Raw genomic sequence first — 15,393 nt, 5'->3', positions numbered from 1 at the left:
TCAAAAAGGTTAAAGGCCTTACCATGATAATTTAGAAAATATTTATGACATGATGTAAGCCTGTAAATCCTAATAGAAATCTCAAAACATTAGTTATTTAAGCATGTGACATATGATTCTAAAAAAATAGCAAAATGTAAGGTTTACAACTGTTCTTCAAGGTTCAATTCTGTTTGAAATGACCATTATAGCCACTGAAGGGCAGCAAAAGACCACTTGTTGGGTACTATCAGATCTGAAATTTTCAATCAAACTTAGTACAAGCTTACCATAGTGTAATTTACACATATAATTTTTTTCCACTTATATTATAATAATAAACTGATTTATTATTATTATTGTTATTATTATTATTATTATTAGCTGATTATTATGTATATACAGTGGGTACAGAATGTATTCAGACCCCTCTTAAAATTTTTCACTTTTGTTAAATTGCAGCCATTTGTTTTAAGTTCATAAGACCTTACAGCTTACAATGCATGTCAGAGCAAATAAGAATCATGAAGTCAAAGGAACTGCCTGAAGAGCTCAGAGACAGAATTGTGGCTAGGCAAAGATCTGGCCAAGGTAACAAAAACATTCTGCTGCACTTAAGGTTCCCAAGAGCACAGTGGCCTCCATAATGCTTAAATGGAATACATTTGGGATGACCAGAACCCGTCCTAGAGCTGGCTGTCCAGCCAAACTGAGCTATCGGGGGAGAAGAGCTATGGTGGGAGAAAGATCACTGTGGCTGAGCTCCAGAGATGAAGTCGGGAGATGGGAGAAAGTTGTAAAAAGTCAAACATCACTGCAGCCTTTCACCTGTCTGGGCTTTATGGCAGACAGAAGCCTCTCCTCAGTGCAAGACACATGAAAGCCTGCATGGAGTTTGCTAAAATGGTGAGTAATAGATAAGATTATTAAAATAAGATTCTCTGATAAAATTTTTTACTGTAAGTGCTATGTGTGGAGAAAACCAGGCACTGCTCATCACCTGTCCAATACCGTGCCAACAGTAAAGCATATATATATATATATATATATATATATATATATATATATATATATATATATATATATATATATATATATATATATATATACACATCAGTCTATTATGCAAAAAAATATATATTCACAATTTATCCGCCAAAAACAAACAGAAAATTGAAAGGAGTGGATATGGAGGCTCTAATCAGCTGCTTAGGTCAGATTTTGGTCATCCTCTTTCTGAGATGTGGCCCAGATCTAGTCCAGCTGGGTTCTTATGTCAATCAGACTCCAGTTGAGTCATCACCGTTGTCAATGCATGCAGTATGTGGGCCATGAGAATGTGGGAGATGTGAGTCATAAGTATGGCAGGAAAATTGTGACTAACTGGAATTACAGTAAAAAAAATAAGTGATAAGCAGATTATGCATTTGAACATCGTCATATCACTGCAATGGTACATCAATACCAGCAAAGGATGTGCACGTAACATACAATTTCCCATAAACTTTAGAATCCTCTTTTAATTTCCTTGTTTCCTTTTGGACTTTGTACCCATTAACAGTGTTTTTCATTTGCTTTAGATAATAAGAACTTGCTTTACTCAGAAAGGTTATGCAAGAACAGCTGATGTGTATGTATTTTGCTAGATATATTGTGGTTTGTAAAAAAAAATATCTGTTAGCTTAGGTGATAATGGTAATATGAGCAACTACATAGTATTATTCTACTAGTAATTAAAATAAGCATTTATTTATTTTTGGCATCTTTAAATAATGTTTAAAATGTTTGTGTGACTCTTTTTTTATAGAAGGGGAAATTCACACAATTTTTGTGCGTATATGGGTGTGTGTTGTCGGGAAAAATCTTTTCTTGTCTTTCAGGTTTCTTCACGTACCTGTGAGTGTGAAGGGGGAGGAGATTTGACATAACTTCCTTGTGATTTCACTCTTTCTCATTTCACTCTGCTGTGTTTATGCCTACATTTAGAGACGTTTTTTTCTAGTATCTAGTTTTTTTTGTTTGTTTTGTATTGTTTGTTTTGTATTGTGTAAAATCCTCTCTTGTATATGTATTTGATAAAGAGTCGGAATTAGGGATTTCAGAATGGCGGAAAGTGTCCTGGACAGTCCAGACCTGAAGGATCTACAGGAAGAAGAACTGTGGGGTCTTATCAATGATAACCGTCATGCCATCTGTCTTGGTACACGTCCCTGTGTTCTCATACCTTACCTTCGGCAGGCACGTGTCCTTACTGACCTGGATGAGGATGAGATTCTCAACTGTCTCACATTGATCAACCGCTCCATGAGGACCAGTAAGAAACCTAATGAGTGATGCTTGATATACTGTATACCATTTTCATGCTACTACTACTAATACTACTACTACTACCAGTGTTGCCAAATGTTGCTGACTGTTTCCAGCCCAAAAGCTGTCGAAAAACCGCTGAAAACCAAAAAGCGCCGCCCAACAATCAATAGACTATAATAAATAATAAGTCTGTATAATAACCTGTGAAATACAAAAGTAGACAATTTTAAGAATTACTCAGATGTTCTTGCTATACAACATTTGTGGTGAGCACAGCCTTTCAAACTCTAAAAAGGACTCAATATGTTATATTTGAATCTCTGTTGTAAATGTCCTGAAATCATATAATTTGTTTGCAAAGTAAAATACTTGCATTCTGAATTTAAGGGCGTACTCACATTATGGTACCGTGCCCAGGCCCGTTTCCCGGATCATTTGAGAAGTGTGAGTGCTCTGAATCGGGCTCAGGCACGGTTCAGTTGGCCGGCCCTGGCCCGGTTGAAAGAGGTGTGCCAAAGTGCGGTTCACTTGGGCATTGGCGCGGTACGCTTGTAGTGTGAGTGCAAAGCGCGCCTGAGCCCGAAACTGGACATGAGACGTGACTTTAAGGGACTGTTTCATATGGATTTATTTATCATTCTTACAGTTTAATGAACATTAACAAACCCCTCACTGCACCACAGCTGCACTTTCAGCAAATCTTCTAATTCCTGCAGCACGAGAACTTTATGATTGTTTATGAGTGTCAAAAGTGGCTGATCTGTGAAATATTTGACTGCGTGTCACTGCATCCCAAATGACTAAAACGATATAAAGCAATCTCCACAGCCTTCGCAGCGTGTCACGCAAACATTCATTATATTTGTTTACTCACTGACCGACTGTTGGCATTGTGCATCGAGTGGTCTCGCCACTAACGGAGAGACCCAGTGCAGTGAGCGCACCCATCCATAATATAAAACCACAGAAATTCTCCGGTAATAACTCTGTATAAAATGTATTTTATAACATGCTCGTTTTGATAGACATCGTCGAACATTCAGCCCAAAAAAATATAAATTTTTCCCTAGGCTATGTGACACAACATGCTTTTTTAAGGATGTTGCATATTATTCGGTGATCTTAAGTAAAAGAAAGTGTTGTGTTTCAGCACATAAGAGCAACTAATAAAATATAGTCTATATTTTGTTGCGCTCAGCAGTTATTCACTAATATAGCTCTACATTTAAAATTTTATTTTTACATTTAACCACGTCATATAAAAACATAACCACTTGTTTGAGGACAGAACACATTTTTTACTTGCAGTTTTCCCCAATGCATATGTAAAGTAGCGCTGTGCAGGACTGGATGACAGAAAAGAAGGTTTCACTCACCCAAAAAATGCTCTGTTTGCATGATTTGATTAGTATTATCGTATCCAAATACTTTATAAATAATATTTTAAACCTCCTCTGGTGTTTATTGTTTTTAGAAGCTATCTAAAATCTTTTTTTTTTCAGATAGACCTTTGTAAAATGAAAGATTAATATGGCTTTAAACCGGTTTAATATATGTATTGTATATACCTACATTGATAACTAGCTTTTGTTTGTTTTATATTGGTTTATTTATTTAATGATATTTTATTATATCCGATATTTGTAATTCTTTAAATTATTTCAATATAGCTTAGGCTATTTCATCAAGATATGACACTATTGTCTTGAGCCTACAAAAAAAACTTTGTAGAGTTTTATGTTTTTCTGTTGTATTCATATTTTGTATTATCGCCAAAATAAATAAAAAAAGAAAAAAAGGTTCAAGAGGTTCAAGCAAGCGCTCTTTTGCCCGGTCTCACACTCTCACACAGGCATCTAAACATGCACGTATCATGCACAAACACACCTTTTAAAATTGACAAAAACTTTCGACAACCTTTACTGGCTGCTGTGTCTTTAATATGGTGTAAAGATTATTATGCGTTATTGATACATTAAGAAGGACGCAGCACAGAAATGTCCCTTATAGATTAAAACTTTATTATTTTATGCAACATCCTTACATTTAAAAGGGAAACATAAGGGTGATCATAAGCAGAAAAGTCCCCTAGCCTAAGGTGTTTTATGGAACAGCCTATCTTAAACTAACCAGCTATGTTTTTTTTCACTTATTTATTTATTTGTTTGCCGCATTTACTTGTGTGTTATCAGAAAACTAATGTAATGACGGCATGCCATCTTTACCAGACTCGGGCTAAGTCTGCCTCTCCTTTCATACTGCCCCAAAGCCCCAGCTGGCCCTTTTTGGCCCAAGGTATTCGGCAGGCTGAAAAAGGCCGGCCACTGGCCCCGAGAAAGCCCCTCTTTGGCCCAATCAGGCCCTGGAAGTGAGAGTGGAAACGCGACTAGCCCTGACTCACTCATTTTAGGCGTGGTAGTGGAAACGCACATCACAGAAGATCTCACCTGGACCTCAAACAACCTTCAGTGAATACTGAACATAGCTGAGAAGATCATCTGTGCCCCTCTTCTCTCCATTCAGGACATTTTCCTTTGATGGTGCTGCAGCAAAGATACCAGTATAACGAAAGACTCCATCTCAGTCTCTTTCAGCTCTTGCCACCAGGATGAAGGTTTCTGAGTATTAGATCCTGCTTGGCTAGACTACTCAAAAGTTTCTTTCCACAAGCTGTTAGAGCTCTCAGTTCCATTTACCTAACCCACCTTTGAAATATTATCCACATTCCCCTCTCCCAAAACTGTGATTCCCTCTCCTCTCCACCACACAAATACCTCAAAACATGCAAATCTAAATACCTCAAAACATGTAATTCTGAGTGTGCCTCACACAGGTGAGGGGGCTTGACAAACCACCAGTAGACATGTCTCAGTTACTCTCATTACCCTCGTTTCCTGAAGGAGGAAATGGAGATGTTGTGTCAGCATGACACCAGACGACCAAACACTCTAACATTAGTAAGAAAAAAGGCCAATGAATGGCTATGAGTTGGCAAGTGCAGCTCCTCACAAGTGTGGCTAATTATAATCAGTTCAGTTTATAGCCTGCAAGTGGACGAGAGCAAGTCAGACGTTAGGGCACAAGCATCACCAATGGCACAACCATCCAACGCCCCCAGGCCCTTGATTACCAGAATATGGGAATATTTAGAATAAGTTAAAGTCTTCGACAGTGTTGCTGAATAGACCTGCCTGGGATGTGGGCACATCAAGAAAGCAAGCTTCATGGCTTACCCCTCCAGGTGTTGGCGACCACGACCTAGGGAATAGCCTCGTACCCACTGGCCACTCCGCCATCAAGGGAGGAGAGAGTTGAAGCGCACAAGGTTCAGGCGGAGAAAGGAACCCTTCATACTTGTGTGAGCTCACTGTGCAGGGAGCTGGTAAGATTTACCTCTCTTATTAACCTCCACATCACACCCCTCTAATCAATTTGGCAGTTGGACCAGGGGTAATGACACCTCCTGATCCACTGCCAAAGCATCCTGTGCAACAACAGCCATCTTGTCTGACTCCAGATCCATGACAGCGCTTAGCACCCTGGAGGGTGGAAGTGGGTCTGGTCCGTCATCTGAACATGACGGCTTTCCCTCCATTATGGACATCTGCTACGATGGACATTTGATCTCTGGTGTCATCAAACAAAAGCACAGAAATCCCAGAGGATGAACTGCCACAAACAGTCGAAGCTTGGATAAGGCGTGCTGTGGAGAAGTGGGGGGGGGGGGGTCCGTGGGTCCAGAGGCAGTGGATCCTCTCCCCTCCTGTTTATGTAGACAAAGAGAATCAATGGATTCATGATTGATGAAAATTTAAAAGGGATACCCAATATAAATCTAATTCAAATGTATTATTTTGAGTGGAAGTGGACATGTTTTCAATGGAGATGTATTCTGCAATAAATTGTGCATGGTATTTCTTAATTATCAATTCATGAGGATAGTTTTTTGGCGATAGTTAGAGCCACCAGGGGAAATTGACCATTTGTATTATTTATATCTATTGTGGATATGTCAACTAGTATGCAGAGGGAGGGAGACAGTGGGATGTGACATCCCATAAAGCTAGAGAGTGAGTGAGTAACCTTTTCCCATAGTGGTTTAATTGAACTGCAATGCCACAAGGCATGAACATATGTGTCTGGGGTGTTTTGTGTGCAATGTGAACATGTCTCTTGAGGTGAAACCTTTTTAAAAATTTCTGTACTATAGTAATACTGTATAAGTTGTAAGTTAGCATTCTTAGTCATGGAATATATATTTTTGCAAATTTGTGTCCAAAAAGCAGCATTGAGAGTAATGGACAAGTCTGATTTCCATTTAGTGGTTGGTAGGACTAATGTGTTGTCTGATTTTGATATCATTTTGTATATTTGGGAGAGTAGTTTCTTGGAGGAAGATATATTAATAAACTTGAGGCGAAAGGTCTAGATTGACTGATTAGTTGAGTAATTTTAGTTGGTGCCAGGTTATTATTATTAAATATATGCTGAAGATGTGTGATTCCCTTTTCTGTTCATGTATGGAAGTTGAGTGGCTTGTTAGCTATAAAATCAGGGTCATTCCATAGATGGTGTGAGTGGGGAATTTGTGATTTGACAGAATTTCCACCAGGCTGTAGAGTTGCTTTTATTGCTGGTATTTTAAAATAGTGATGTTTTTTGATTGCTTGAATCTGAATTGTAGTACTGAAGTCTTAATGTCCTTGCAGATTGACTGTTCAATATCCTGCCATGTGTTTTCTGAATTTGGTTGGATCCATTTGTGTAAGTCCATCCAACGCTGAAGATCGTCATCTAGTTTTTTAAGTAATGGTGTCCTGGAGTCTGTTCTTCGTACGTGGATCACTCAATTAGCTGGATTTAGATATTGACAATTTGACACAATCCAGGATTGTTTAGTTCTTCAACATTCATCTGAGACTTGTTGTTATAGCAGCAGTTCTGGTACCTCAACTGCTTGGGAGCAGGTTCATTTCATAAATGGGATTAGATTGGGTCAGTTCAAGCAAAGATAATACTGAAAGTATGTACCAAATGCTGATATTTTCTTACAGTAGTTATATACACTTGGGGAAATAGTAAATATATATTTTTAACTATATACATAAAGTTAAATATATATATATTAATAAAACTTATGCAATCTGCACTCCAAAATAAAACTACTAAGACTGCAACCTGGTGGTTCAAATAGAAAAATTATTGAAATGAACTTTTTAGATACAAACGTGTACATGCACAATATTCGACTTTTTTTAAAAAAAGGATAGGCCTAATAATTTATGCAGTCATACACGTGTTTTGACCGCTAATAAGCCGGTGATTGACACCTTTACTGATATCAAAATGGTTTTTTGATGAAAAATAAATTTACACAGTTATTCTTGGCTGCCGATTAAAAAAACTTGAGTAGGCCTAGGCTACTATAGTAAAGAAAATCTTCTCTAAACGTAGAACTAAATACATTGATATGCATTGAAATACATGGTGAATACTCTTGACACATGAACATGTAAAGCCTGCAGCTCACAACAAATGTGGAAAGTTATTGCGTGTCATATTTAACAAACCGTTTAATGCTAATTTTATGTAATTTTGCTCACATGGATAATTGAATAATAATGATATGATGTCATTTTGCCACTGTGCCATCAGCCAATTATTGTATTGCTGATCATGATTTCGAGGATCGATAGATTTGTCCTTCACAACACATGCAGCGACCTCAGATCAGTTCATCCAGACATTTTAATCTGATTCGTGAAGTTGTTGCTGACCTGGTTCTCCATTGATTACATACAGTTGAGAGCTACTCAAGACTGAATACATGGACCGCATAAACAGCACACACACTCACAGACATTGCTGAGTTTTGTTTGGTAAATACCCTGTAACATTACTAAGCATTTTCCATGTTAATCTCTCCGTGTTTTGACCCTTGCCTTGTTTTATTGTTTATCCTGCCTGCCATCTGTATTGACCTGTATGTTACTGTTTGCTCCTGTTTGTGGCTGATCCTGATTTGCTCCACCTGCATTTACCCAGCATCTCATTAGAGTCATAATGTTAGCTAAGTCAGGCCTGCTGTCTCTGTTTTCTTGGGAATGGCACTGCAGGTTGTGCCAAACAGAAGTACCTGCGACTCGTAAATGTCCGGAACTGCCTCCCTGTTCATGTTTCTCCAGATAAATAGCAGCACAGGCCTAATTCAAACTTTGGCCATTATACTCTAAGAACAGTTAAAGACAATATGATCCTTTCCATTATGATGCTCCAGGTGGTGCGGAATAAACAGTGACTCTGTGGAATTGCCTTCTGGTGTTATCTTTGTAATGTAGCCTGCTGATTCAAGCTTTTGGATCTCAGAGCAGTAAATCTGTGCATGTTCAGGATTCTTAGCTAATTTTCTCTCAAGTTTTCTGAGGCTGAGAAGTACAGCTTCCATGCCTGCATGAATCAAAGTGATGGGGGAACATCTTAGCAGTGAAGTAGCATAACGCTGTGTACCATTTATGTCTACTCTGACAATAGTAGTCTGCAAGAGGTTATGGCATTGTTTGTCTTGCTGTGATCTTGTTACTGTTTATGCTAAGTTCAACTAAGCATAAACAAGGAATCTCAGAAACGCAGGTTTTCTCTGTGCTTTCCCTTACTTCACATGCTTGCGCATATCAATGATGTCACACACTACAAATTACAATTTAACCATACATGGTCAGTCACATCCTCACATCCTGCTGACCATATATAACATATTGTAATAGTTATCAGCGTTTCATTGTATGGCAATGTGTCAATCTGCCACAAGGGCTCCACATGCTGAGACAGCTCTTCACTTGATGGGGCTGTCATAATGTGCAGGCATTGTTGCAGGCCTTTGGGGGGCTGAACTGGACATATTGGTCCCTGCAGTACATAGCCAAGCTTGGTAAGTATAGCAATGGGGCCACCATCTACTCCTCTATGTACTGGCTGCTTAGGGATCAGGAGGCGTGACAGGTCAGACCCAATGAGGAGTAACAGCTTGACAACAGCTGTAAAGGCAGACTTTTCAGAATGCGGTAAGCTTTCTGGAGTGCTGCTACAGGGTAGTTAGGCTCAGCAAAACATAAACCAGAGACAGATAGGCATTTTGTATGACATACCTCTCTGTTGGTTTGGTGAATGGAGAAACCTCAAAGGTGACTGTGTACCCATCAAGGTTAGTATGGTTTTGCTGAATTGTCTGCAGAGAAAGCACTTCTGGAACTTTGTCGAACCATTTGAGGAAGGACAATAATTCTTTCTCAGCTGTCATCAAGCACCGCATAAGCCTCCATGGTTTGGATTCCAATGTCCAGGAGAACTCGGGCAAGCTTAAGCATGACCTTCTGTAAAAGGTTGGGTTTATCTAGATAGATCTGTGTCAAATGGCTCGTTTCCACTGACTGGTATGGTAAGGTTCGGTACGGGTCACCTTTATCAGGCTTGCGTTTCCACTAACAAGGGTACCCTTTTGGTGGGAGTAGTGTATGACAGAAAGTTTTAGTCGACGTCATTCTCGCTCGAGGAAAAGTCTACAATAAATCTGTAGGGGTCATTCACATATCATATGGAAAGCACTTCTCACAAAACAGATGCTTCATACACATAAATACTTGTGTAGAAATGTTTATTACTAACTTTTCAATGAACATGAGTTGATTATAACTGCAGATCAATGACAGTGCGAAACAGCCTACTGTAACGTCTGTAATTCTATTAAATAACTAAATAAATGAACATATATAAACACATACAGCCCTTTACAGTCTCCGATATGTTACCAACTACAGAAGAACTACATATAGCAGACATTTCTTCCGTATTTAGGTTCAAAACAACACAAAATATAGCCTACAGTCAGTGAAAACCTCTTATCTGTGTATGTAATCTTCAGCAGCACATGTAGCCTCTGTTAGAGAGTAATTCCGTCATTCCCAGTTCATATTAGTCCAAAAGGTGAAGATAATAAGTTGGTTATACATGGCATTTTGTTCATGTTTGCTGAAAAATAATGTGCTCCTTTTTTCCGGCTTCTCCTTTGTTTCTTCATGCTTTACTCTCGCGTTTGTCAGTGTCTGACAGGATCGGGTTTCAAAAGCACGTCAATAATCAAGCGCAGGTTATTATCATCAGCTCAAGAAGTTTGTTATTTCAGATATAATGTTAGATGCGCGCGAGCGCAAGCAAGAAAGCGAAACCGCTCGCGCCTCAGACTGGCTTGTAAAAAACTACGGGGCACAGGGTAAATCTGCTCTTCTTCTTGGCTTTGTGGCTGTTCATCAAGATGACGACAAGGTTTGTTTGAGCCCGGGTCGACCATGGCTCGTTATTATATGTATTTATAATTCTGCTATAATCTCTCGCTGTGTATTTCAAACATGGCGGGTTTTTTGTTTTCATTCTGGCTTGTTGCGTAAGCGAATGACGTGTCTCTGTAAACCAATAGCGTTCAGCTACGCGTGTGGCTCCGCCTTTTGGTACCCTTTCTCTTGATTTGTACCGTTTCGAAAGGGTGGCGAAAAAGTGGTATGGTACGGTTCGGTTCGGTACGCTTTTTGACAGTGGAAAATACCATAAAACGCCATAAAAGCGTACCAAACCGAACCGTACCGTACCACTCAGTGGAAACGGGCCAAAAGGCAAGCTCACCATCAGAACTGTTCTGGAAGTGTCTTTAATTAGGTCGTGCAGTATGGTAAGATGGATTTCTTTGCATATTTTACACTGTTGCTGGAGGTTACATTAATTATTGAGTGATTCCTACCACACTTCAACAAACTTTGTCTCTCGTGATTCAACTCGTGATCTCGTAATCAGTGTTCAGTGGTCAGCTTCTTAAATTTATCACATGAGTTAAGGAAGTGGTCTTGGTTGTCACAATAGAGACAATACGGCTTTGGCTTGGAACTGACATTTATTGGTGTTGCTGCTTGAGACTTAACAGAGTTTTCTGAAGTCAGAAACAAAGACATTGAATGCTCCCAATGAAATTCCCAGATGACTTTGTAATATCTGACTGAAACATAGCAACAGATCAACTGGAGGTCTGCTTGGCGTGTGATTTTGTCTGAGACCAGGCTGCTAGGTCGTAGAGTGTACAAGTTCTGTCTGTACCAGATTGAAGGATGCCATGACTAAAGCAGTACTCCAAAAGTACTCTGTAGGCAAATGGCTTCACAAGGTGGTCAACGTGGGAACCACACATGAGCTCATATGCATTCAAGCCCTCCAGAGTCCTCAACATACCAACTAGGGATTGGATTGGATTATTTTAAGTGGTGGTGTACTCATAATGGCCCCTAATTCAGATTGGGTTGGCCATACTTTGCCTGTAAAGCTTGTAAAGCTGCAGTGTATAGTTGTGGGTGGTGCATATAAGCTTTAGCCAGCTGTTGTGCACTAGCAAATTTCAGATGACTCATTAACACTTGGTATCCTCAGCAGCTGCTGTGGTGTTCATGGAGGAGTGGAGAGCATGAGACTGATACCTGTAAAACCCCAGTGACAGACGAGTCCTAGCATTGATCCTGAAGGTCCAGCCTGTACACCAGCCAATGACCACTCCCACCTGCAGCTTCTCCACGATGGACATCCAGCGTTCTCCAGCCTCTGGCACCTAGACTGCAGCTCTGCACGAGACGTTTGGCCACAGGAGAAATGGTCGTGCCCATCTGAGCCTGGTTTCTCTCTAGGTTTTTAAGCCTTTACTTTCGCCAATTGGTAAAGTTTTTTTCCTCGCCGCTGTTGCCACTGGCTTGCATGGTTTGGGACTTGTGGAGCTGCACATCGATGGACTTGCTCTTCAGTGTTTGAACTCTCAGCAGTGAATATTAAACCACACTGAACTGAAGTAAACTAAACTTCAACACAGAAAACTGAACTGACACTGTTTCAATTTACTGTAATCTTCTATGTGAAACTGCTTTGGCACAATCTACATTGTAAAAGCGCTATAGAATAAAAGATTAATAGAACTGAATTAATTATTTGTATTGCTTGCTAATGTGACTATAGGGACTTAGTAGCCTGTCTAATGCCAATTTCAGAAGGGCAAAGTCGCTTTTTGTACCACTGTCAAGCACAGGTAGTGTAGGGTGAGGAATACCATAGGCTTCGGCCATCAAGAGCTCTGTTCCGGGTTGAGGCAAGTAGCTGGTATGGGAAACAGGTTCATCTGCATAGCAACACGAGTAACTGTCTTTGGCATATGAATAAAGGTGGATAGTGTCACTGAAATTGGTCTTGGTGAATGCTGAATGGAAAATTGTGCAGTTTGAGCTCGAACGTGTGCTGACTTAGCGGCTTGTAATGTCACTGGAGGAATGTAGGGTGTTGAATACACTATGTATGGATCCTTTAGTGTGCTCTGTACACTCTCAGAAGTAAAGGTACAGGAGCTGTCACTGGGACAGTACCTTTTCAAAAGATACATATTTGTACCCAAAGAGTCCACAATGGTCCCTCAAAGGTGCATATTTGTACCCAAATGCACCTAAAAAGTTCCTTTGATGTACCATTATGGACCCTTCAGGAACAAATATGTATCTTTTGAAAAGGTACTGCCCCGGTGACCGCTCCTGTACTTTTATTTCTGAGAGTGTATATGTGGAACAGTTTGTATGAACTGCATTTTGGGAAGTGTGAGGTGTTGAGACTGCTGTAGGACAGAATATGGAGTTGGGCTGACACAAAAGGACTTTGGTGGCAGTGCAGTTGTGTCTGGGGAGGCTTGAAGATTGGCATCTTTCACACTTGAGTCTTGGCTGATTAAAGAACTTACAAGTTTAGCAACTTCTAAGTAGGGTTGGGTATCGTTTGGGTTTATTTCAATACCGGTGCTAAATCGACTCTTTTAAAATGATACTGGTGACAAAACAGTGCCTGAACCGATACTTTTCAGCCACAAAATTATGATGGATGACTCTAGAAAAATCTTTTATTTGACAAAATCTTGTATATCATATTTTATATCATATCAAAATCATATTTTATATATTTAAATTACATTAATAAATTTCCTTTGATTATCTGTTGGTTAGCATTAATTTTAGATTTGCATTATGAAATTACATTAGCTTACTACTAACCTGTGGAAAGGCTGTCATCAAAATACTGAACTCCTTTTCAGTTCAGGGGCCACTTTTACTTTTGGGGGGCACATTTTACCATATATCACAAAATACTTAAAAAATTATTCGAAGTCATTCCATGCATCACTCTGCAGTCTTCATAAACAAGATAATTAAATAACTTAAACTCAAAATAATCTTCCTTGTTCATTTATTTGACAAGTAACTTTGTACTGGTGTAGGTTAACACATTTCTAACATTCAAGTACATCAAGGCACATTTTTGCACCTGTAAACTTTAACAGATAGGCCTACAGTTGAAGTCAATTTATTTTGCACTCCCATTCATTTAAAATAACGTTTCTGATCATTTTCAGTGTTTCCTAAAAATAATTACTCTGGAGTCATAATAAGTGTATTTCTTATTGTTTATTTCTTAAATTAAAGCAGTTTTTTTTCTTTAAAAAAATAAGGTCAGTATTATTAGCCTCCTCAAGAAATATTTACTGCATATTTTTGATATACACAACAAATCAGTTACAAAATAATTTGACTAATTTCAACTTTCATAATTAACTGATTAAGTCTTTAAATTACACTTCAATCTGTATGAAAGACTATAAAATACTTAAAGGGACTTTGTCTGAATACAACTGTCTTGCAAAATAACTAGTAAAATGTTGTGCACTAACTGTCAACATGGGGAAGATAAAAAAGTAGATATAAGAAATGAGTTAGTTAAACTATTATGTTTAAAAATGTGTTGTAAATAAATCGTGTGTTGAAGACGAAAATCAAAAATGAATGAAGGCAAACCTAAACAAGTAAATATGACTTACATGAGCGTGACTAAAAACTACATTTGATCAATGTGTTACATCTGTTCTTTGGTACTTGCTGACTGTTTGTAAATTCAATACTGCATATCCTAACGTAAAACTATGTACACATTTCTGATTAATAATGGTCTCTGCATAGCCGAGGACTTCCTATATTAAATGTGTTAAAATCGCTATTACCTGTGTCAATTTGGGCGTCAACCTCTGACGAATGCGGGGAACTAGGCTAATACGCGCAGCACCATCACTGACAGAGAGAGCAAGTGCCCGAGAAAGCGAGTGGTCCTGATATAGAGCGCGCAGAGAGAGGCCTCAGTCATATCTCCGCAATCTGCCACCGATGGCTGTTCTCGCTTCTCCGTGGCGTTTTGACACAAAAATACGGGTCCAAATTTAGGGGGGCCAAGCTTGTTTACACAGAAACTGGTGGTAGAGTGCTCTTTTAATGGAATTTGATACCGCACGTTAAATGGAAAGAAAAAAAACTCTAAATCAGAGTATTGTCTAAATCATGTAAAAATCGGAGCATTGGTGTCCGTGTACGTATATTGAAAGTGCCAGACGATGTCAGAGAGTGCATTCCTCTGCCTTTGAGCCCTCAAATGTATCATTAAGTTTGACGTGCAAAGCTTACACGCAAATTTTATAAAGCATCTACTTCACGTCGCTGTGTCAGGATTCTTGCTTGTAAAATACGCTTTAGAATGCTTAGTTTAAGCAAATTTGATGAACGCAATCATGCGTGCTGATCTGATGAGAGTCTCTCTCATTCACTGAATGCGCTGTAGTGCATGCATTGCGTGTATGGAACAAAATCAATGCCAAAAGTATTGAATTAAAAAGCTTGTTGAATAGCACAAACTGAAAAAAATAATACACCGTATTAACAAGTTCTTGCATTTTAATGACTTGAATTGCAGGGTTTGTATTTTTAGGTCCTGAAATTTAACATAGCTGTTTATTTAAGCTGTGAATAGTTCAACTAAAAATATTTCAAACATGTTTTCGTACTTATTTCGTAAGGGTATTCAATACCCTTTAAAAATACGATGTATAATATTCAAAAGGTAATTTTCAGTTCATTTTATTTCAGCTCAAATATTCGCTTCCATAAATTCAGTGGCTCAAATTCGACTGTTAAAATTCAACATTACATCCGGGAACTGCAGGAA

General features: G+C 38.8%; 1 protein-coding gene across 3 annotated transcripts in view; it reads left to right on the top strand.

Annotated features, from left to right (window-relative positions):
* The first annotated feature begins 1,958 nt into the window (after window positions 1–1,958).
* card14 (caspase recruitment domain family, member 14) overlaps window positions 1,959–15,393 on the top strand; it is a 73,110-nt gene continuing 59,675 nt past the window's right edge. For 2 of the 3 annotated variants that reach the window (XR_008837976.1, XM_056459867.1), the window contains exon 1: window positions 1,959–2,293. Coding sequence is in view for 1 of the 3 variants with exons in the window: in XM_056459867.1 (XP_056315842.1) it covers window positions 2,083–2,293 (211 nt within the window). In the remaining 2 variants the exon portion in view is untranslated. The remainder of the gene's footprint in view (window positions 2,294–15,393) is intronic. The other variant, XM_056459868.1, reaches the window with a different exon arrangement.

The sequence above is a fragment of the Danio aesculapii genome, chromosome 6, assembly GCF_903798145.1.
Source record: "Danio aesculapii chromosome 6, fDanAes4.1, whole genome shotgun sequence".
Classification (NCBI taxonomy): Eukaryota; Metazoa; Chordata; class Actinopteri; order Cypriniformes; family Danionidae; genus Danio; species Danio aesculapii.
The sequence above is the reverse complement of the archived record's forward strand: the minus strand, read 5'-3'. Positions and strand labels throughout refer to the sequence as shown.